Raw genomic sequence first — 23,677 nt, 5'->3', positions numbered from 1 at the left:
CACACCAGAAAGTCTCGAATGGCACTTAGAAAATCTTCACTTAAATAGTAATAGCATAAATTTATATACAGCTTCATAGTGCTTTATAACCCTCTCTAAGCAGTTTTCAGAGTCAACCAGGGGTGGGATTCTACTGGTTCTGACCAGTTCTATAGAACCCCTTGTTAACTTTCTAAGCAGTTTGGAGAACTGTAGTCAGAAGAAATCTCCTTTTGTTTTTTCCCCACCCTTATTACATTCTTGGCAGTATACCTAGACTTACTGTCTCCAAAGGAGGTTTTTTTTCTTCTCTTGATACTTTCTTAAAGGGGAAGGGTTGTTTTAAGCTTTTTGCACTGCTGTTGAGATGAAATACTCCCCTGGAAATACTTCTTGGCTAGCTAGAAAGATCGACATTCAAACGTAAGTTTACATACCCTTTCTGAGTTTTGGTCTAAAACTGGTTTTTAGTGAAGTTTAATTCTGTGCTTGGTGACATTTAATCCTGTGTTTATTGATGGGATAATGTTCCCTATTCAGCTTTTTTTGGGAGGAAAAAGATTATTCTCTGTTCCTGAAAAGAAACTGGTTTGACAAATCTGGCTAGTTCCTGTGTCTATTTGTTCTGGTAATTGGTTTAACAGGCAACCGCTACTGTTGTGATTTAATTATTTGTATTGTGTTTGAATTTTTTCCTGCCTTATGGTTATGTTTTCTATCTGGGGAGGGGAGTCTTCCTTCACTGCTTTAGTGGTATATGACACTGTCCTTTTGGGGTGTACTTCCAAGAAGCAGGATGTAAGTTTGGCAGTGCTTTTTTTACTGCCTTTCTGGGAGGCACGTGACCTTTCCTTAAATCTGGATTATTTCCTTAGGATATCTTGTGAGATGAGTGAGACCAGCTGGTATCTTTAAGTGGTGCAAATGGAACTAAGGATTGCTTTTCCTGGGTGTGCTCTTTCTGGAGAGCTTAAATGACCTCTCTGCTAAAGGGTTTCACTTTATGAGCAAGAGTTGGCTGCTGATAGTTATCATTGTATTTTAACTATTTTAATTACTCAAGGTGCTCTGGCACCCTGCCTGATTTGTAACTCCAGCTTGCAGGTATTTTTAATCTAATGATTGGTATTTAGGGCAGCTTTTTGCAAACAAAGAAGCTTTTTGTATTCTTGTACAGGTAATCCTTGACTTATAAGAGTTCATATAGTGACCATTCAAAGTTACAATGACACTGAAAAAAGTGTCTTATGACCATTTTTCACACTTACGACTGTTGCAGCATCCCCACTGTCATGAGAGGCCAGGCGAGGAGAAGTGCCCCTTGATGTGAGTGATGTCAAGTTGGCCACGCCCACCCAGTCACATGACCACCAAGCTACACCCACCAATTAAGCCATGCCCACAGAACTGGTTGTTAAAAAATTTAAATCCCACCTCTGGAGTCAACATATTGCCAACAATCTGGGTCAACATTTTACTAACCTTGGAAAGATGGAAGGCTGAGTCAACCTGGAGCTGGGGAGAATCGAATTATTAGCAGCTGGCAGAACTAGCCTGCAATACTTCATTTTATCTACTGTGCCACCATGGTTCTTAAACAAAATTTCCTTCTGTTAGTTATGAAAGGCTGCGTTTTTTGGATCTGCACATATACTATGCCAATACATGACGATATCCTGAGTTCTTGGGAAAAACTTGATGCACATGAAGGCCAACACCAGCTAAAGAACTGACAGCCTTGATTTCATATTGCTGTGAACAGATTATAATAATAAAGTTTATTCCTATAATTACTGTATCAATAGCACTAATTAATTAGCCTTTTCATTGCTTTTCAAAAGTATTGTTTAATTTTTGTGGTCAGCACAAAGGAGGACAAGATGATACACCTGCTTCTTCATGTTACGATTTATATTGACTGTTTCCTAGTATGATTTGATTGTTGATTGTACCCTATGATTATCATTAAGGGTTGTACATTATGATTCTTGATTCTTAATGAATGTATCTTTTCTTTATGTATACTGAGAGTATTTACACCAAGACAAATTCCTTGTGTGTCCAATCACACTTGGCCAATAAAAGTATTCTATTCTATTCTATTCTATTCTATTCTATTCTATTCTATTCTATTCTATTCTATTCTATTCTATTCTATGTTGCATAAATACTTATTAGAAATCGGTTGATTTGTATATCTTGATAAGTTTCTTTTTGCTTTGCATTGGTTTTACAAAGTAATATAACATAAAACTCTTCCCTCTGCATATTTTTAATGGAACCCAATACAGATTAAACTCTTGTTGTTAGACATGGAAGTAGGTTTGCTTTGTGAAAGTGTATTTCAAAAAGTTAGGTTGCTGTATCCAACAGATTTTTTTCATTAATTTCAATAATTATCAGATACAAATGCATGCAGCCCATGACCTGTCAAGAAATTAATTCAGGCAAATTTAGGAAATAGCCTAAAGAAAATAAATCCCATTTTTTCTTTCCTACCAAGGGAAATATATTGCTACTTTAATGGTGTAGGATTGATGATGGAAGATTATCTGTGTTCTACTTTCTACATATGTTCTGCCACCATTACATACAAAAAAATTATTAAAGCTGGAACAACTAAAGTAATTGTCCCTGCTAATTATCCATAGTATTAATTTCAATGCTTCTGGAAAGTTCTGTGTTCCTTTATATAGAGATAATATAATTTGTTGCCTGTTCTTCACTGTTCTCCCTGCCTTTGCCTATATTTTGCCAGCTTCACCTAAACATACACATAGAGCTATAAACAAATAAACATACAGTTATACTTCTTGCTAGACGAAGTGAGTGATAGGTTTGCTTGTTTTGACTTAAAACTGACTAGGAACATGTACTGTGCAAATTAAACTTGGAAATTAAATCACCCACTATAAGATTCCAGGTTGTGACATATGAAAACTATTTTGTTTACCCCTCAAAAAAGTATCTTCAGAAATTGAGTTACCTATATTTGTTTTTCTGACAGATTTCCATGAATTTTATTTGTTGCTGAATATGAATATGCATAGCCTACTTCATGTTAAGAATTCAAACAGATTCTTTCATTGCACGCTGAGGAATTGGAGAACTAAGCAAACATATTTCAACCTGTCACCAACATACACGCCAAGCATGCTTCATGCTAATCAGTAATTATTAAAGGATATTTTTCACACATAAAAGAGCTATATTTTTTATTACAGTTAAGTGAGTTTCATCCTTGTGATGCTCTCTATTTATTTTTTTCCATTTGGTTAATGTTTTTCTTTTATTGTCTTTATGCTGATATTTTAACTCTACTATGTAAGCTGCCTAGAGTGAGTCTGATGATTGGGGCAAATAAATAAACAAATGAATAAATGCATGCTGAATATTCACAGAACAGTTGTTTGATCATCTTATAGAGATGTTTAACTGTGACAATAGCTTCATTGGCTTTCATCCCATCTTTGAGCATAATTAAACCTTTGGTTATGACCTGAAAAAAAAATCAGACTGTTGGATTACACTGATAGAATAGCATTTTCTCCCAAATGCAGCTGTCTGGGGATGCCTGGGAAAAGCCATTTTTAAATATTCCATCACTATCAGAAGGACAATTCTAAAGCAAATACAGGAAACAAATCCAACTGCATTCCTGCTCCATCACAGCAGTTGGCCAAGTCTCATTTGTCTTGCTCCACGAGATATTGAATTTTAAAGTAATTTGTTTGTTAGACAAAGTACATTTTTAACTGATGAGTTCCTCTCTTAATTTTATCTTATCTGCATTGTTAACTATCTTATGTACCATTTTTAAATGCAAATATCAGCTGAATAATTGATGGATAAATATTTGTCTAACATTTCCAAAAACAATATCTTCTAAAACTCAGTTTAGCCTATTATAAATATTACCTTTTCAAGGTAATTAAAATAAAAATCCTGCCAAAAACTCTTAAAGTGTGATGTGCTGGATGCCATATAGTAAACAAAAAGCTTATTGTACATTAAATAACTCAGATCATTTGAAAAATTCACAATAGTTAATTCTCTAAATACCTGTGAGATTTGAAATTAGCTCAATCAATCAGAATAGAGCTGGAAGGGACCTTGGAGGTCATCTAGTCCAACCCCCTGCTCAAGCAGGAGACTCTATGCCATTTCAAACAAGTGGCTGTCCAGTCTCTTCTTAAAAACGTCCAGTGATGAAGCACTTACAAATTCTGATGACAAGCTGTTTCACTGGCTAATTGTTCTCATGGCATCCTAAATATAGAATTTCCCATTCAAAAAAAATCTCCACATCTTTGCACAGACACACAAACCAATTGTTGCTAACAGGAATTCCTCAGTAAAATAATTTGATTTATCATTCAATGCCAGCTTTAAAGGCTTGAAATTCTTATAGGTATTTGCTGGTGAACTCATTGCCATGATCCATATTCCTCAATAAAGTAGAGTGAAAAAGGGGGGATTTTGTTTATAGATCATATGTCTGGAAAAATAATCAGAGCCGCAAAGATCCCAATCTCAGAAAAGGGACCTTAACATGTTTGGTTATGTTTCGGATTAGGGAGTGTTTATTTCTCTACACCAGGAATATCAAAATCAATTTCACTGAGGGCTGCATCATGATTGTGTTTGACTTTGGGGGCTGAGGTAGGTGTGGCCAGGATCATGGCCAGCTTGATGTTACTGGTGACCGGGGCACCTGTGGTGGCCCGAGTGCTCTCCCAGCAAAAACAGAGCTTGGTGGGCTGTGTTTGTGCCCCTCCAGGCCTTGTTTTCAGCCGCAATGGCCTCCTGCAGCCTTCTGCCAGCAAAAATGGAGTTCCCTATTGGAAACGCCCTGAAAACAGTGGGATGATCATTCACTGTTTCCAGGGCTGCCCTGTGGGCCAGATCTAAGCACTCCGTGGGCCAGATCTGACCCCAGGCCTTGAGTTTGACACCCGTGCTCTACACTAATTTATAAATAATTGCACTTGTACACAAATAACACTTGAACATATTAAAAGCTTACTTCAGGAAAATTACATCTAGATAGAAGAGTGTATGTTTGCAATCTTCATACAAAATAGGATATAGTGAAAACATATTTATATTTTAATTATTTAATAAAACATAATTTGTTTCATTCAAATATTTGAAGACATAGAAACTGGGACAACCTGACTTCTAGTTCTTCCTTAGGATGAAAGCCAGTTGGATGACTTTGGACAAGTAAGATCTGGTGGGGATATCCTTTAGTTTGTAAACACTGGTTTACCATCTAGCATTTTATGTGTACCCAGACAGATATTGACTTATTCATCAAGCTATATATTATTTATCTCCTTATTTTACAATACCTGCTATTTCCCATCTCATACAAGTTTGGGGTATAGTTTGCAGTAATAACATTAAAAATACAGAAATCACTTATCCCCAGACTTAGTAATATAAACATAAATAAATAATAAGGTATTCCATATAGAAATCAGTAGAAATCACACACACACACACAAAGCATGCCAAATGGCTGGTTAAATAAAATGATCTTTACTACCATGCGAAATACCAGTAAAGCTCAAGTCATAGGATGTTCTACAAAATGGAGGCCACTATGATTTGATTCAGGGAAAAGACTCTTTGCTATTATCTATACATACACATGTGGGCTGGGTACTTGGAGGGATGGAACCTGAAATACCTTGGAGCCAGGTAATGTAAGTGAAATCTGGCATTTTGAACAGGACTTGGAATCTTATTCCAAGATGATTCTTGGAATCAATGAAGGAAGCAGAGAAAATATATATTCCACTGTGGTATAGATTTGTACCTGCTAGTAACCAGGTCAATGCATTTTGTACCAAATGAAGTTTCTGGGTCACTCTACTCCATGTAGAATATTTTAGAATAATTTAATTGTATAATGATGAAGGTAAGTGTTATATTGGGCTTTGTATTCCAGCTAGGGCTGCAATGGGAGCACCAGTGACAACAGGTTAAAGGCCTCCTGCATACAGGTTAATCCAGGAGGAACTTCAGCTGTGGACTTGCTATTTCAAGAGAAAGGTCCTCATCCTTATTATAGAACCATGTCTAAGTCAATAGATTGTTGTACAAATAGCAGTTCCACATTTCTATGATTATATTTGAGTTTGCTTCTACCTATTCAGACTCTCATACCCTCAGATATCAGGTTAGGATTTTCAGAGCATCTCTGGTTTGGCCTAGGGATATCTAGTGCAAAAACCAAAGAATTATCATGAGCCATGCAGAGTCACATATGTGAGATGGATAGCTGTGTAAACAAACAAACAAACAATAAAGTAAACAAACTCTCCTAGCAACCTTATGTTAATGTTAAACAGCAGAGAGAAAAGGCTAACTCAGGCAGACTTGACTACATCTCTCCTTCTAACTACTTAGAATGTCCACCAAAATAGGGGTGGAACTACCATAAATCCTGCAGATTATCCAGTGAGATACCATGGTTGAATAACTCAAAAGTTTCTGAGATACCTAAGAGTTCCCACCACAAAGAAAAAAAAGTACATCTATACCAAAAATCCCAACATAGGTCTTCTTCCAGAATAATCTGTTGCTTTCATGTCACACCCATTATCCGTATAGTGGTAAATTTTAAATTGTCTATATATGTGGCTTTCTGTTTTTAAATCAATGTTTGCCTTAATTTCAAATCTGTTCTTAGGAGAAAAAAACTATATAAAACTCATCAAATGTATATTATGGCCTTAGAGTTGCATTTTGTTCTTTCCCTACTCAAACAATATATGAACCTACTTGCAATTGTTTTTCCATTCAAACCTCCACTTTCCAAAAATAGCAGATATGAATATCTCCCTTTGTTGCAGAGAGATGATACAGATATTATCTAGTTGACTCTGATTGACCTTAAACAAGCTCTCAGAAACTTAGTACAATAATGCAGGGAAACTAGCTGATAATCAATCCTCAGAATGATGGCTTTGGCCAATAAACCAAAGAAGCTGAACTGGATAAAAGAAGGGCAAGAGACTGTACAGATAAGGAATTTTAAATACCGTGGGATAATATATCAGGATTCACTGTCATCAAAAGCACACATTAAATTTCTGGTTCTAGTCTTCAAAGAAACTTTCCAATAGTTGTAAAATTATTCTGTTGGAAAGACAGAAAACACATTCCTACAACTCTGAAATAATTTGCTACCATATCTTAGCTGCTCTATGGCTTTACAGATAGGTCCTTACCATAATTATAAGTAAATGCTGGGGAAATGCATGCCAAGTTCCTAAAAGCAGAGTTTCACACATTTAAAGATATAGCATGGACTGGACAAGTAAAAACTGAGGGAAAAGTGTGCCTTTTAATATTTAATTATTGGCTTAAATGCATTATTTCCCCACAGGATTCAATCTTCTTGCTCTAATCAGCCAATTTCAGTCATCATGGTCTCAAGCAATTTGGTAAACTCTCATAATATGGCCTATTATAAAATATATGGAGTTTATGCATGTTTTAGAATGTATCTGGATTAAGAAAATATCAGAGAAATGTTTTTAGACATTGGATACAAAAATGAAACTACTCTGGACTCCAAGCACATCAAAGAACAACCAGAACAACCCAGACAGCAACTGGCTACCTATGTATTTTTACTTCATTTGCTTTACCATTCTAACTTTTGCTCTTTACAACTAGGTTTAACTTCTTATTCTCAATAATTTTGTTTTGGGTGGGGGATTTAGTAAAGCCCATGATTTGACAAGCTTGTCCCTGTGATTCTGATCCTGTTGAGCCCATCCTTTATGACACTTCACATGATTTATAATGACAGGAAGAATTTCATCCTTATTTCATTATCATGTGACCCAGCTCATCCTGATGAATTTTATGGTAATATTCTTTTATCAACAAAAAATGTTTTATTAGACATAATTTGATAAAATTTTGCATAGCAGCTGGCATTACCCATAAACAAATGACCTTGAATTCTACTGAAGGATATGTACATATGGGTTTCTTTACTTTTTTGTTTTCTTTTTAAATGTCATTTTATTTTTGATTGCTTATGATTGATACATGACAGAATGGCTGGATGGATTGGGTGATGGGAAGGGATCCAGATAATTTACTTCCTTTAGGAATTTTTGTGATCAAAGCCATCATCACCACTTTTCCACTGGGAACAACTTTTCCCAGAAAGTGACAATTAGAGATAGGGCAGAAGATGGCTGGAATGAGAGATGTCTTTTTAAAAAAAGAGTTGACCTCAATCTCCCTCAAAAAAGCTCTCAGATCCATCCATTCACGCTCTTTCTAGTTGCCTGAAGGAATAACAGGGCCCATAAGTGATTGAGTTTATGGAACTTCCTTTAGGAATCTTCATCAAGGTCAGCTAACATGACCAGTGGCAACTCCATTATCACATTAAATTTGTCCAACTGGTATCTAAATGAACAGGAGACTTTCTATGTGCAAACAATTTCACAAATATGTCACAACAGCTCATCTGAACATTATCCATGGTACTGCTACTGAAAAGGAAATGAGTTATTCTTAAAAAAGCTATATCACCATTGTTAAGTGAATCTGGCTTCCCCATTGACTTTGCTTGTCAGAACGAGGCAAACAGTGATCACATCAGTGGTGGGATTCAAATTTTTTTTTAACTATCGGTTCTGTGGGCGTGGCTTGGTGGGCATGGCAGGGGAAGGATACTGTGAAATCTCCAGTCAGGGGTGGTATTTGCCAGTTCTCCAAACTACTCAAAATTTCCACTACCGGTTCTCCAGAACTGGTCACAACCTGCTGAATACCATCTCTGGATCACATGACTCTAGGACTCTGCAACTCATAAATATGAGTCAGTTGCCAAGTGTCTGAACTTTGATCACCTGACCATGGGGATGCTACAATGGTTGTGAGTGTAAAAAATGGTCATAAGTCACTTTTTTCAGTGTTGTTGTAAAGTTGAATGAACTGAAAGTCTCTAAATGAACTGTTGTAAGTCAAGGACTACCTTTATTTTAGGATAACCAACTGAAAAAAATAACTCGGGAGAAATTTTATTCAATTCTCTGACTGCCTCTGAACTTCATAGGATGGCAGCTATGTGCTAGCACTGCCTTCCAGGTCACTAGAAAAGTCTCGAAGCACAGGAAATCACCTGCACTCATCATTTGCTTCTAATGAACAATTCAAGTCGGTCCGGATGTTGAGTCATGGTAACTAGAGTTGCTTTTCTTTTGGGTTTGAAATGTTTTGCTGCTTATCCAAATAGCTTCTTCAGTTTGACTAATCAACTTAGGGGATCTCATATATGTCCTCTAGGGTAATTTAATTTTTTCACCTATATAGACTTGTTAGGCTAGGGTTATTAAGTGTAACCTCCCTGGTGGACTTTTGAAATGGTCTTAATCTTTCTGGGGATTGATGCAAGGGCAGCCTTAAAAAAATGAGATTCAAGATGTGTCTGAGGCCTCCACCTCTATTGAGGGAAAGATTTTCCTCTTTCATCATCAACATCATCATTATAATATTTTAATGACCCCATAATCCCTTGCGGAGTGGAATCTGAGCAACTGAATGAATCTGAGTATTTACTGGCCAGATGCCCTTCCTGTCACCAATGCGGAGTTATATTCAGCAGATATAATCTCATTGTGCCCAGAGAGAGAAAACTCTGCCTCTACCTAGGATCAAATTCACAACCTCCTGATTGTGAGACAAGAACTCCACCTCTAGGATGGAACATCAATCTAAGGATTTTCCTCTTCAAGATAAATAAATTCCTCTCTATCTATCTTCCCTGTCCAAAACATGAACTTTATGATCCACAGAAGAGTGTCTTTCTTCTTCTAGGTGAAAGTATACTGCTGATTCTGATCCTGTGGTGTTGGGCCAATATACCTTGTGTATAGGGTGCTTGATTTTAGGATTTAATCCCTAATGGAAGCCTATCAGCTTGACTTTAAGGGATTAAAAATAACATAAGCTTAGTAAAAGGATAGATGATAAGTAATTTAGTATTATATTATCTAGGCCAGGGGTGTCCAACCTTGGCAACTTTAAGACTTGTGGACTTCAACTCCCAGAATTCCTCAGGCAGCTTCGCTGGCTGAGGAATTCTGGGAGTTGAAGTCCACAAGTCTTAAAGTTGCCAAGGTTGGACACCCCTGATCTAGGCAATAATATGTTCATATAGTAGTATCCTCAGTACATTTCCTAACCAAATAATTCCTGCAATACAGCTGAAGTTTTTAAGCTGGACAAATTTTTATACTAAGCTGGTAATTAGGAATTTTTTAATGTCAATTATAATTGCCTTGGTTCCAAATCAAGGCATTTTGACTTCAGGAAGTTTTAGCAACACAGACATCTTCTGAGTACTAATACAGTTATTAAAAGCTGGCAGAAAGCCAAAATTCAATTGTATCTTGGTACTACTTTATCATTATTCATGATTTAATCAGGATACTGAATATGGTTTACATCCTTATTCAGATTTACTTATACATGCATTATATGCTTGCTATTAAAATTGTTTCCTACCATGAAATTTTTCAACTAAGGTTATTCAGAAGTGCACAGTCTTCCTGTCTAAATGTTTTTCTATCATTTCACATTATGAATAAGGAATTACCCATTTATATTTACTCTATTTAAGGCAAAAAAAATATGGGAAGATTGAAAGAAATTGGGATCAGACCAGATTTAATGAAACTATCTTTGCGTTCAAGAAAAAAAAAAAAGTTTTAATCTTTTCCTGAATTCAGTTTATTTCCTGAATTCAGTTTATTGGCAAGAAACAAATGTAAGGAGAGGGAGGTAGGCAGCAATGGTGGGATTCAAATATTTTTACTACTGGTTCTGTGGGCGTGGCTAGGTGGGCGTGGCAGGGGAAGGATATTGCAAAATCTCCAGTCAGAGGTGATATTTGCCAATTCTCCAAACTACTCAAAATTTCTCCAGAACTGGTCAGAACCTGCTGAACACCACCTCTGGAAGGTTCTTGTAGTATGATGTCATTATGGTTATTCATAAAATATTGTAAGAGGAAGACTGAAAATGGACCCTTGTTGAAAGCTTAGTGAATTTGGATATGGTTTGCATCTGGAGAAAAAGCCATCTGAAGCTGTTAGTGCCAGGCCAAGCCACTTCTACTAATTACTTCAAAAATACTTTATATATTTTCATTTTGTCAGAAATTGGAGTTTGTATAAATCTTTATACAGTTGAAGTTATTTTAATGTGATTCAACTAATTCAGTATTTCATAATACAAACCAAGATTGATGGAGGGATCAATTGAGATACATGACATGGAGAGAATCATCATATCAGTCATACCAGATGCACCCAATTGTTTGACAATAAAGACCTTTTGCCAGATGTTATGGCACTAGTTCAAAAATGCAGTGAACAAGTTATGAATTAAGAGGAGATCACTTATGACCAGTCCCTATTCTGGGACCCAATCTATTTTCAGAAAAGAAAGTGGTTTTGAAACAGAGAGCTAAAAGGTTTTACCGTATTTGCCGGCGTATAAGACGACCCGGCGTATAAGACGACCCCCCCACCACCACCGGAAACGCCCTCCAGAAATCCCCGGGGCTGCAGCGGCAGGGCAGAGTGCCAGGGGCCATGGGAAGAGCAGGAAGGCTGCAGCCTCGGGCGGAGCGAGGCGAGCGGGATGAAGCGGAAGCGACGCAGGGGATCCGGGAAGCCAGAGGCGCCTTCGCTGCGTCCAACAAGCATCCGAAAGCCGGCAGTGGATATACCGGCGTATAAGACGACCCCCCCACTTGGAGGCATGTTTTTCGGGGCAAAAAAGTCGTCTTATACGCCGGCAAATACGGTAACTTAATTTTTTTTAAAATACCTTGTTTCTTGTATTTATACTGGAGTAGAAGCTAATATTATCTTAATAAAGCTGAGTCAGAAACAATACATTGAATGAATAAAAGCCCTGTTTATGAATCAACTATACACATGCCTATTGACATATCAGTTCAATTGAATTCAGTGGATTTACTTCCAGATAGGGGAATTTATATAGGATTAGTGTTTTGAGATATTTTGTCTAAATGGCAATTAAACTACAGCTAGAGGAAGATTAATTTTATCCATGTGATTATGAATATGGATATGATATATTTATTTATTTTACATATCTTCCTTTTAAAAACAACTTCAACAAATTTTACTCTAGTCAGCTCATTCATTAATTTCCAGCCAAACATTAATCAGTTACTTATCTTAGTAGTCAAAAGGATTACAGTTTATTGTATAGTTTTATTTCCAACATTATTCTTAATTTCCCTTCTCAAATGTAGTCATTTTTAAAAGGATTGGATCCTAATAGATCCATGTATACAGAATATAAGATTCTAGAATTATTATATCAGAAAAACATTTCAGACTTCAAAAAGGTTAACATTTTGATTTGTTTTTGTTTTTGTTTGGCTCACATACTTAGTTCATATTGGACAAATTATCAAGAAAAATGTCAAAATGGACAATTATAAGATTGTTTATGGCTATTATTATTTTCTTCTGACAGGTTGGAAAATGCTAGTGTACTTTTTCATTTGTTATTACTTTGTGCTTAGTAATTAACCAATTCTTCTCCCAAGAATATCCAGCCAGAATATATTCTCAATTTCGGGAATTGTGAGAAAGAGCTGGAAAGCAAGGATAAAACAAGGATACAATGGGATAGCTTCCATTCACTTTTAATACTAAAGAGATGTGTCACTTAACTCAGCTTCAGTTTGCAAATATCAGTTTGGGAAACCAAATAAACAAGTAAGTGTATGACAGAGTGGAAAATCTGTTGAAAACCACATCAGTGCACCATGAAATCCACCATTTTAAAAAGCATTTTATGCTCCTATGTTGAAATGAGCATGATGCAGCGTAGTCTGGTTGAAAGGAAAGGATCAAAACAAATAGAAATGATGGATTTTTCTCTCTATTTTACTAGTGACTATTCTTGGGCATAACTTGTGGGGATGTGAAAAGTCGAAACAGATTTGGAAGAACAACTTCTTTGATGACAAATAAATAGAAATAGGCATTATTGTATGGAAAGAGAAGGAAGAAAAGGAAAGATTTCTAAAGTATAGTTCAGGCTGTTGACTAAGAAAGGGAGGTTTATTCCTCTTCAGAATAAGCAAACAAAGAAAAATAATGAATTGTCATTAGCAAAGAGATTAAAAGGAAGAAGGATGTTCCTCTTCGGTGAACATTAACAGATCTGAATAAAACAGCCTCAAAGAATTGAGTACATGGAAATGGTAGTAGAACTGACCTACTTTTATTTACTCTTTTCAAATCACTGGTAAACTCCATTGGTGAAGCTATAGTGGGTGCAGAGTGCATGGAGCCAGACCAAATTGGACCAGGCTTCTGGATCATAAACTCACTATTTCATATCAGCTACAGTGGCTGCCTGCTTTCATTTGAAGCTGTTGGTCTTAATATATTTACAGCCTTTCATAATTTGGGATCAAGGACCACTTAAGTTCATTTCAGCATCCTCAAGCATTATGATTAAGCTCTGATCAGAGTTTTATTAAATACAATTGTCAAATTGACAGGCATAGGGAAAATGCTTTTTTAGTGATTGCTCCATATTAATGGGAAGGCAGGGTAGTGATGAGCAGTGGTTTTTTTTAATTAAAATGCACCTTCAACTTAAATAATAATGTTAGATGTCTACTCACTAAATTTATAGAAGAGTTTATATTCATGGTCTTTCTACATGTGGTCTATAAACCTTGTTTTATCTAAAAACATTTTAAAGAGAACCCTTTTCTCTGCTGTTCACACCACATCACCATTATGTAGAGTGTAGAATTCATGCTGGTTAACCTTTCTAATCTTTGTAAATAAAATCTGTGTTCTTTTGATTATTGTGAATTAAATAAAGCATTTCACTCTGACATTCTGGATAGGTCAGTGAACCATGTTACTGTTTCTAGGACATGTTGCCCTTGGGGTTCTGGCCAAAACACTACAGTATGATGGATCTCTTCCTCTACATTATAAATAAGCAAGCATGTTATTATGACATACACAACTTTGCTTGGTTTTTTTTTTTTTTTTTTGTATTTCAATCAAGGTTGAAGCTTAAATAACATTTCAACTGTTTTGCAGGAGGTTGCAAAACTTGACTAAACAAAAATAAAGTATCATCAAAGGACTCCAATTGAAATAGTATTAGATTTAGAGAGAATAAGCTTAAATTGAGTTGAATGTTGATGTAGTTTTGGTACAATATACATTCTCTGAACTTATGAAAGGAGATACCTCATCTATCTATCTATCTATCTATCTATCTATCTATCTATCTATCTATCTATCTATCTATCTATCCATCCATCCATCCATCCATCCATCCATCCATCCATCCATCCATCCATCCATCCATCCATCCATCCATCCATCCATCCATCCATCCATCCATCCATCCATCTATCTATCTATCTATCTATCTATCTATCTATCTATCTATCTATCTATCTATCTATCTATCTACCTATAGAATCTATAACTACATTATCTATCAACAGAACTAAATCATTAATCAAGTAGCTAGTGTTGGCAAATAATATGAACACTATGCAGATAATATTTTAAATATTTTAAAATGATGCCCAATAACTTATTTGGAAAATGAATCTAGAATTGAAAGCAAAAAGAGAGGAAAATAAAGCTCTAGGGCTGATGGACAATTATGCATTCCTTATTGAATAAGACTTCAAAGAAATCACCAAAAGAACCAAAACTTCACGAGGATACTTTTAAGTAAATACAACTCAATATTCAGCTATCTTGATTTTGAGACCCATCTCAGATAAAATTCCTGTCCCTTTCTGTTTGTCCCTCTCTACTTCCTCTGTCAAATATAACCATCTGCCTTCAAACAACTGTCAAAGTATTTGCATCTCTAGGAGTTCCTCACAATGGCAGGACTAACATAGCATCTCTTTCCATGATGTCCAATAATGGGGAGGGGGAGGGAGGTTTCATTCCCTCCTCCATATTTTTGGAAATTTCTGTTGCTTTATCAAACTGGGATATGGAAAAAAAAGTATTAAATGACTGATGTGCTATAGAGAAAGAAAGAAAGAAAAAGAAAGAAAGAAAGAAAGAAAGAAAGAAAGAAAGAAAGAAAGAAAGAAAGAAAGAAAGAAAGAAAGAAAGAAAGAAAGAAAGAAAGAAAGAAGCATCCAGTCAAATTTAGATCCAGATAATAGTATAACAAGCTATTCCACCTCCTCCCATTTTATTTAATATAACAATAGATTTGTATTCAAATGCCAGATTATCATTAACAGCTGGCATACCTGATCATTCTGTAAAATGTCATGCAGAAATAAACTGTGCTGATTGTTCCATTTCCTATTTGTAAAGAAAATAGATACCTTAGGAGTGAGGAAAGTGATAGTGCAGATAAACAACACATCCCATGTAAAGATGAAAGTCAGCCAAAACTGTAATCCTAACATATTTATTAGGAATCATGAATAAATTATAATTCAACAATATGTGTAAGCCACCCAGTGTCATCTTATAGAGGAGATGGGTGGCATAAAAAGTAATAAATAAAATAAACTGGCTACATAAAGTGCAATTTCCTTCCTTGTAAGCATGCATTGGATATATTTCAGGTAATGTAACAAAAATACCACAAAGTTCAAGTGATTCTTGCTTATTGTGACACAAGATCATACTGTAATAAACCATGAGAATAACCTTTGGAGTCAGGAAGAAGAGCCACATCCCAGACAACAGTTTCATACATGAAATCTGAGTCCAAAGGAGAAGGAAGAGCAGAGAACATTTCAGAAGAACCTCCCTCTTTTTCTGGAAATCAAAGACAGAGGAAGAGTAAAGTACTTTCCAGCTTGCAAAATTGTGTTATTGTAACCTTACAGAAAAAGCAATATTTGGATTCATAATTTTGGTTTCATGATCTCAACTACCTTGAAGATTGACACATACAAACCTACACTACACATTTCCCTAGCACTTCTTTCTATTGTAACCCAAATTATTGCCCTCAATTTTCTTTTCTGGGATCTACATAAGAAAGAAAGATTCCTGCTGGATCAAATTAACATCTATCTAATCCAGGGTTTTGTTTCATGAAATATCAAAGCAGATGCATCCTAGAAATTTGTAGCAAAGCAAAAGATCATAGCAACAAGCAGAACTTATAGGATGCTGTCATTGATTCTGCTATTATTTAAACCAGGAAGATTTACAATCAAACAACATCATCCTTCATGAATATATTTACTGTCTAAATTGGTGATCATTTTATTCCTTATATGGGTAATTGGGTAAATCATCACTTAATGTGTAATAACCAAGTGGTAAATAAGCATTTGGGAAGTTGGATATGTGTCATCAAATGAAGAGAAAGCAAACTGTTCATTCATGTGTGAAATATCTTTCAACAAAGAGCACAACAGACTCATTATGAGGGTAGATCTGCCCTTGCTCGATCTTGGAATTTATAAAGCCATTTATCAAGTATTATACATGCTACTTCAACTAAATACATATAATACTTTTTTTACAATAAGGCATAATAAATGATAATAAATAATAACAGTCTCTCTGTGTGAGTTTGTATATGTATGTGCGTATATGTTGTGTGATAGGAAAAAAAACAGTTTATTTTTAACTGCTTAAGATCTGATTCTAATGCTTTATATTACTTCAGAAACAAATTTCTATTTTCCATCTATTCCCTCCCCCTAAAAAAACAAAAACAAAACAGACAAATATTCTGTAAGAAGAAAATAACAAAACACACTGTTGCTCCTGCCCAGGTTTAAATTTATACTCATATAAACTGGATAAAGACAAAAATGATTGACTCCAGACGTTTTCTCTTAAAACAATAAAATATTTTCCGGCATAACTTCCACTGAAGTGTTGCCATTGCAATTAAACCCAAAACCACTAAACAAAAGAACAATGAGGTTGTTCCACATGTGTTATCATACTGTTTTATCATTAAAGTATGTACTTGAAATGAAATATACACTAGAATAAAATATTTAAAGAAAACAGATTTGACTCTTCTGTAGATTTCTTGTTCTGTTTGTCAGATATTCAGTGAAACATACTTCTATTTGTTTGTTTATTGCACACAGTGATCAGAATTTTCATACCTGACATGAAAACAATGATTCTGTGTAACCATTTTTTCCAGTTATAGCTTTGTTGTCAATGAACGGTTTACAAGTTTCAGAGGCAGTTGCACTGAGAATATATTACAGTTTGTAAAGCAAAATTCTATGGACATCTACTTTGAAGATATTTCCACTCAAAATAGTTTAGTGCATAATATTACAGGCTAGGTAACTTACAGAATTGTGTTTTGATTGTAATCGAAACTAGATTTTTATTCAAAATTGTATATGCAATGGAAACAAAGGCAACTGGTCTAGTTTATATTTATATCTATTATACATTTTTCAGCCATACTGCATACATATTGAGAATTATTGTTGTTGTTCAACTTCCTTCAAGCCAATATATGATTTTATGAATAAATTCAAAACTATTGCTACTTTAATTCTGATACTCTTAATTAATGTTTGTTCTGTTATACTTAAAAAAAACAAGTCTATAATAGAAATAAAGGTGGAATTCCTTATCTTTAGTAAATTAGCATTGTAATTCCACAATTAAGATGTAGAGGTCTGCAATCAGAACTGTGAAATTGATATTCAGAATTTACATAACCAAATTATATCTGTACATTGTAACCTCTTTCTAGAAGAATTATGTATTTACCATCCCATTATCAACCATGGAGTTTTATACACAAATAGATAACTGGTAACATCTACAAAACATGGTATTTGTGGAAAACGGACTTATTTCTGAGTTCCTTACAAGGAAGGTAAAATACAATGTTTTATACATTGAAAGTGGCATTGGAAAACACAATACATTTATATGCTAAGCCAAAAATACATTTCTTGGATTTTAAAGTCACATTCTAAATAATTACATATTACTTGTAAGCAAGCATGTTTTTAGAAACAAGGAGTTGGTCTTTCTAGAAATTTCATTTAAACCTTTTAAATTAAAGGCATGAACATTATTTTTACCCTGTGGAAAAAGTAAATAAATAAAACTTACCTGTGGCATCAAACCCTTTTGCTTTAGAAAAAATGAATACAAAAATTGTTAATAAATATCTGATGAAAGGAAATAGTAGTCCTTTCGAGTTTGGAGCTTTTGAGAGCTTTGAGAAGCAACAATTTCCTGCCAGTAAAAGGCACTTATGTTTTTGGGTTTGAAAACTCATAGTATGTCACTGGTTACTGCTTTCTATTTTGGGTGTTCCTCATAAAACACTGGCTCTTTTGTGTAAAGCATCATAATTCTTCTCTGATGTTGAGGTTGAATCTATAGTTAAAATACAGCTAGATAGTGTTTGTGAACAAAGCACAAGAAAAAAAATTCTTTTCTTTCTTTCTTTCTTTCTTTCTTTCTTTCTTTCTTTCTTTCTTTCTTTCTTTCTTTCTTTCTTTCTTTCTTTCTTTCTTTCTCTTAATGCGAAAAAACTGAATTTCAAGTACACAAGTAGTAATAATGTAATATATTTTTCATATGTGTTTATATATGAATGGGACACAGACATCATTTATAGATTAGTGACAGAAACAAATTATCAAGTATCAATGAAATGAAATACAGGAATGACTTTTCTTACATTAATCAAATCAAATCAAACCTTTATTACAGCCAAAGACCAGCACATTCTCAAGCTAAATCTAACTACTTGAACATAAGGTTCATTCATTTAGCTATCAACACAATGTTATCCTCCACTATTTCTTTGATATTATTTCCATTTTTGTCAATGGAAATAATGTCGAAGAAACTGTGGCAGATAACATTTATTGAGCTGAGATCCTGCATGGAATTGCCCCATGGTGAGTTGTCCCGTGGCAAATTGGCTCTGGCCAGATATCTCATGGCAAGTTAGCCATGGCAAAATGGCCACAGTAAGATGGCTGCAGGGGTTGGCCTTAAGATGGCATGGCAAGATGGCTGAGACAAATTATCATGTTCTGTTTTGGGTAGGCTTTAACGATCTAATTATGAGCCTAGATTTGGGGTCCTAAGAATGCAAAGGTTCCCATTTCCTGGCAATGTTAATATCTATAGGTTATAATGTATCATGGCTTCTATATGTATTTTTAAAATTCTGTTTTAAATGGTTTAATTTATCTTATGATTGTTCATCACCCATGAACATTTATTTGAAATGGGTCACTATTGGAAGGAAGGAAGGAAGGAAGGAAGGAAGGAAGGAAGGAAGGAAGGAAAGAAAGAAAGAAAGAAAGAAAGAAAGAAAGAAAGAAAGAAAGAAAGAAAGAAGGAAGGAAGGAAGGAAGGAAGGAAGGAAGGAAGGAAGGAAGGGAGGAAGGAAAAAATAATGAACCTGTCTTACAGGAAGATAGTCATTGTGAGCCTTCTTGGTTTTGGAGTAGAATAGAATAAAATAATAAAAACCCCAAAGAAATCCATCTACTTGAAATGTTACCATAGATATTTCTCAGTGTTTGAATCTTTTATCACCAATCCAGTTTTCCTGTGAACTTCTTTTCCATGAATGCTGTAATAGCATAATGGCTATAACTCTGACGTTTTAAATAGATGGTTGGTAATTCAAAATCCAACAGAAATATTTTAATTACTCTTCTTTTTTCTTTCCCCTGTGTCCTTTTCCCTGTGGTTTTTTTTTTTACATAACTCCAGCAGTGCATCAATTCATTATTTTTATATTATTCATTATTTTACTGTAAAAATCTCAGCCCCCGGATTTAATTTAACCCTTAGCTCCCAAATATTCTGTAGCTAGAAGTAGAAAAGCTAGAAGCTCAAACACAGTATGTAGAATAAACAAAATTAGAGAAGAGAGGTATTGATATATACCTCTTTAAAATTTGATTTTCTTTTAAGTATCCACAACTGTTTTACTTTTAACCAGCATGAAGTGAAGTTCACAGGAAAACTGGATTGGTGATAAAAGATTCAAACACTGAGAAATATCTATGGTAACATTTCAAGTAGATGGATTTCTTTGGGGTTTTTATTATTTTATTCTATTCTATTCCAAAACCAAGAAGGCTCACAATGACTATCTTCCTGTAAAATAAAACATTGATAAATAAGAAGAAAAAGATATAAAATACATAAAAGTATAACTAAAAAAAAAGTCAGCAAAATTCAGCAACCTTTTACGTGGACCACATCTTATTTCTTGGAAATATAGCAGTTTTCATTGTATTAGAGAATCTGTTCTACCACATATAGAAAATTGGACACAGCAGGTATATCATACTTGATAGACTTTGATTAGTGTTGTCTATCAGTCAGTAAAGCTGTAACACTTCACTTCTTTGGGGATGAGTTGAAGAGTTTTCCAATACATTTAGAGAGAGGAACTATTAAATGTATCACAGCATAATGTAATTACTTACAAACTGAGTTTTTTTAAAAGACAACGTGTAAATGTTTTGTGAAATTACCTTATATCACTTATAATGAATTGAATCTAAATACTGTGATTCATTCATGTCTCACCTAAGGTGAAAACTTTTTTCATCCTTAAATTTCCTAGTTTTTATTGCTTTCCTAGAAAATAATGTGTCACAAAATAATGTTATCTCCTCTATATCTCAGCTAACGTAATATTTGTTCAGATGTACATACTATCTGGAGCAGCACAAATCTCCCTCCACCAATCTCTTGGGATGTCCCACAAATGTTTTGAAGGTATGCTACCATGATTTCATCTGGTTTGAACAGCCTCCATTTCTCGTCCCTGATCCCAGCAACTTGTGATGTCACAGGACTTCTGGTTTTGGAACCTGAAATGTTTGCCTATGAAATGTTTGCCATAAAAAAGATTGAAAACTCTGCCCTAGGATGCATACAAAATAAGGAGAAAAATATTGTGGTAAGCAGCATCAAACTTGGAAGATCTTAACAAGCCTGTTTGGACTATTGAGCCAATAATTAAATCTGCCACTAAATTGATGGTCATTTGCAGAATCCCTCCATTCCAGCATCTTGAGCCTGTGTTCAGTTCTTGCTATGTAACTGTGTGCAGTACAAGCTTTACTTTATTCATCTCTTTTCAAGCCCTGTAGTTCTGAACCAAAGACATTCCTCTCATTTGTACTTAATAACTAATAACTAATGAAAAGACTTCCTGGTGAAGCTTTGAAAATCAATGGCAGTAATTCTCAGTCCAGCAGATAAGATTACCAGGAAAAAAATAGCTCAACTTGTGCCAGATGGTGCTTTTAACTTAAGGATAACTCCTTGTTATCTCTTTTCTGTTCCCCACACCTTGATTTTAATAGTTTTCAATGTGTAATATTTTTTTATTGTGAAATTATTTTATCTTTTACTGTCCTCACTATTATAAATGCTTCTGTTTCATTGATAAATTTTAACTGAACAGTCTTCTTCACCTCTTGGTCTTTAGATGCGTAAGATTATGATTATCTTGTATTTGCCCTAGGTGTTTTAAAAGAGGGGGACTAAAAACACGTAGGTCAGCATACACGATATGAAATATATTGGTACAATTAATATAGATGTAGCAACAGCAGTAATAATAATAATTGCCTGCCGTTGGAAAGGTTTCCTAAGCACCTTATAATATAAATGCACTTGCTCTGAACAGTCAGTAGGTCTTAAATGGAAATAAAGGAATACAAACTGAGTGAATCAGGAAAGAATGGCAGTAAAGATTAAAATAACACTGAAAAGTACTGGTGCGAAACACAGAAAGCTATATCAGAAGTTAGGAAAGGAGTATGGAGATGCATAGTTGATGGAAGATATATGGTATCAGGAGTGAGAAGGATAGAACTGTAATGAACCATCAGCAGCAGCCAATACTTCTAAAAGTAAACCAGTTGGAAAAGCTACAAAGGGTTACATTAGCAGGCAGCCAAATTAGCAAACTAGCTTATCAAGCAAACAAAGGAAACAAGAATCATCCTAGGTGCAAAACATCCTGGTTAGTTCAAGGGCTGGCAAGATAAATGGTAAGGTCCAGTTTCTCTGGAGACAGCTCTCTACTACCAGATGGAAAAGAGCATCCGTTGTGAGCCTAGCTGGACATTCTCTAGACAATTGACAATTGAGCAAAAGGATCCAGGGTGCGGGGGAACCTTTTTTTTTTAAGCAAAGGAAAGCTTTAAAATGGTAAAGTAAGAAAGACTATCATTATAATTTAATCAGCCTAAGGTTTGGAAGATGATTGTTGTAACTAGGTACAAAGCACAGAGGGAAATCAGATTCCTTGAAGCAGTTTTGTCTACAAAGACCATACCAACTTGTCTATTATTTGAGGAGAATTCTTAAAGGAAAAAAATGTTTCACTTTAGTATTCTGTCTTCTCTGAGCTAAGACATTCCAGTCTGCCTTGGTCTCCCATTTATTCCTTTCCCAAAGCAATCATTGGGTGTCTTTATTCTCATTTTCATTCTCATTCTTTCTCTCTCTCTCCCTTTCCCTTCCTCTCCCTCCCTCCATCTCTTGTCTCTCTCTCTTGAAAAAAAAATCGTTGTACATTACAAACCAAATATAGGTTGACAGTACAAGGTGACACAAGAAAGTTTTAGGCTGTGTTAAAAGAAGTCAACTTTTCTAATGATAGGAAATAACTAGGTAACTGTGATCTGTTGGTCAGATCACAATATCTCTGTTTCAGAGATATTTCCTTATTTAACACTCACACTCCTAGGCATCCACACCAATACTTGCTATGTTTTCTTCACATCTTTGAGATCCCTTGCACCCCCAGACAGCCTCCCTAATCTGTACCCCCATGCAACATACATGAGTCACACTACATATGTTGTTCATTTTTGTGCACCGTCCCAACCTGCATAACACATCTTATGCATTCCTTCCCAACCTGATATCTTTTGCACCCATCCATGCACCTCTGTATATCTTCCCCAATGGGGGATATAGCATGGGTTGGGAAGGATGCACGGTAGCATGGAATTACATGGGAGGCATGGTATGGTACAGACTGGGGAGGGAGAACTTGTTTCACAGGTTGGGAGGTGTGCATAGGGTTGCATGAGAGGTGCCATGTAGGTCAGAGATGGTGCATATAGGTGCAGCATCAGTTAGTAAAGGTCAATGGGGGTTAAGGAGAGAAGTGATGAGGGTTGGAATGGGCACACACTGGTCAGGAAGAGTGCATAAGAGGTGTCACTTTGCTTGTGGGAAGCTGGCAGGAAACATTAGAAATTAAGATCACGTGATTGTAGCAGCATGGCAGTGCTAATGCAGCAACAATATCTGAAGTGGTCACATCTTCCCTAAATTTCATTTCCATAATGATAATAGGTCCTGGCATTATGTAAATTACCAATTTGAGGTACTTTCATTCAGAAATTATTGTTCAATGGTGGATCATTTCACCCAACTGAAGTTACAAACAGACACAAGAAATAATATAAAGATAGTTCCATGTTATTCAATTCCACGCTCTATCTCGAAGCTTACAAAAAGAAGTTTAGTTCAAACTAACAAATGAATGCATTCTGTTTTCTCTGTGACAAAAGCTTTTCTTCCTTTATGAAGGCTGATATTATGAAAGAAAGGCATAATGAATAATGATACATTCA

General features: G+C 35.2%; 1 protein-coding gene across 1 annotated transcript in view; it reads right to left on the bottom strand.

The window, feature by feature from the left end:
* LOC113414865 (cadherin-19-like) overlaps positions 1 to 18,292 on the bottom strand; it is a 79,458-nt gene extending 61,166 nt beyond the window's left edge. Inside the window, exon 1 of the mRNA XM_026671973.2 lies at positions 18,144 to 18,292. Coding sequence (XP_026527758.2) covers positions 18,144 to 18,152 — 9 coding nt within the window. The 5' untranslated portion in view covers positions 18,153 to 18,292. The remainder of the gene's footprint in view (positions 1 to 18,143) is intronic.
* Between the last annotated feature and the right edge of the window lie 5,385 nt (positions 18,293 to 23,677).

This window comes from Notechis scutatus, chromosome 3 (genome assembly GCF_049901735.1).
Source record: "Notechis scutatus isolate UNSWTSFEM ecotype Mainland chromosome 3, rNotScu1.2, whole genome shotgun sequence".
NCBI classification, from domain to species: Eukaryota; Metazoa; Chordata; class Lepidosauria; order Squamata; family Elapidae; genus Notechis; species Notechis scutatus.
The sequence above is the reverse complement of the archived record's forward strand: the minus strand, read 5'-3'. Positions and strand labels throughout refer to the sequence as shown.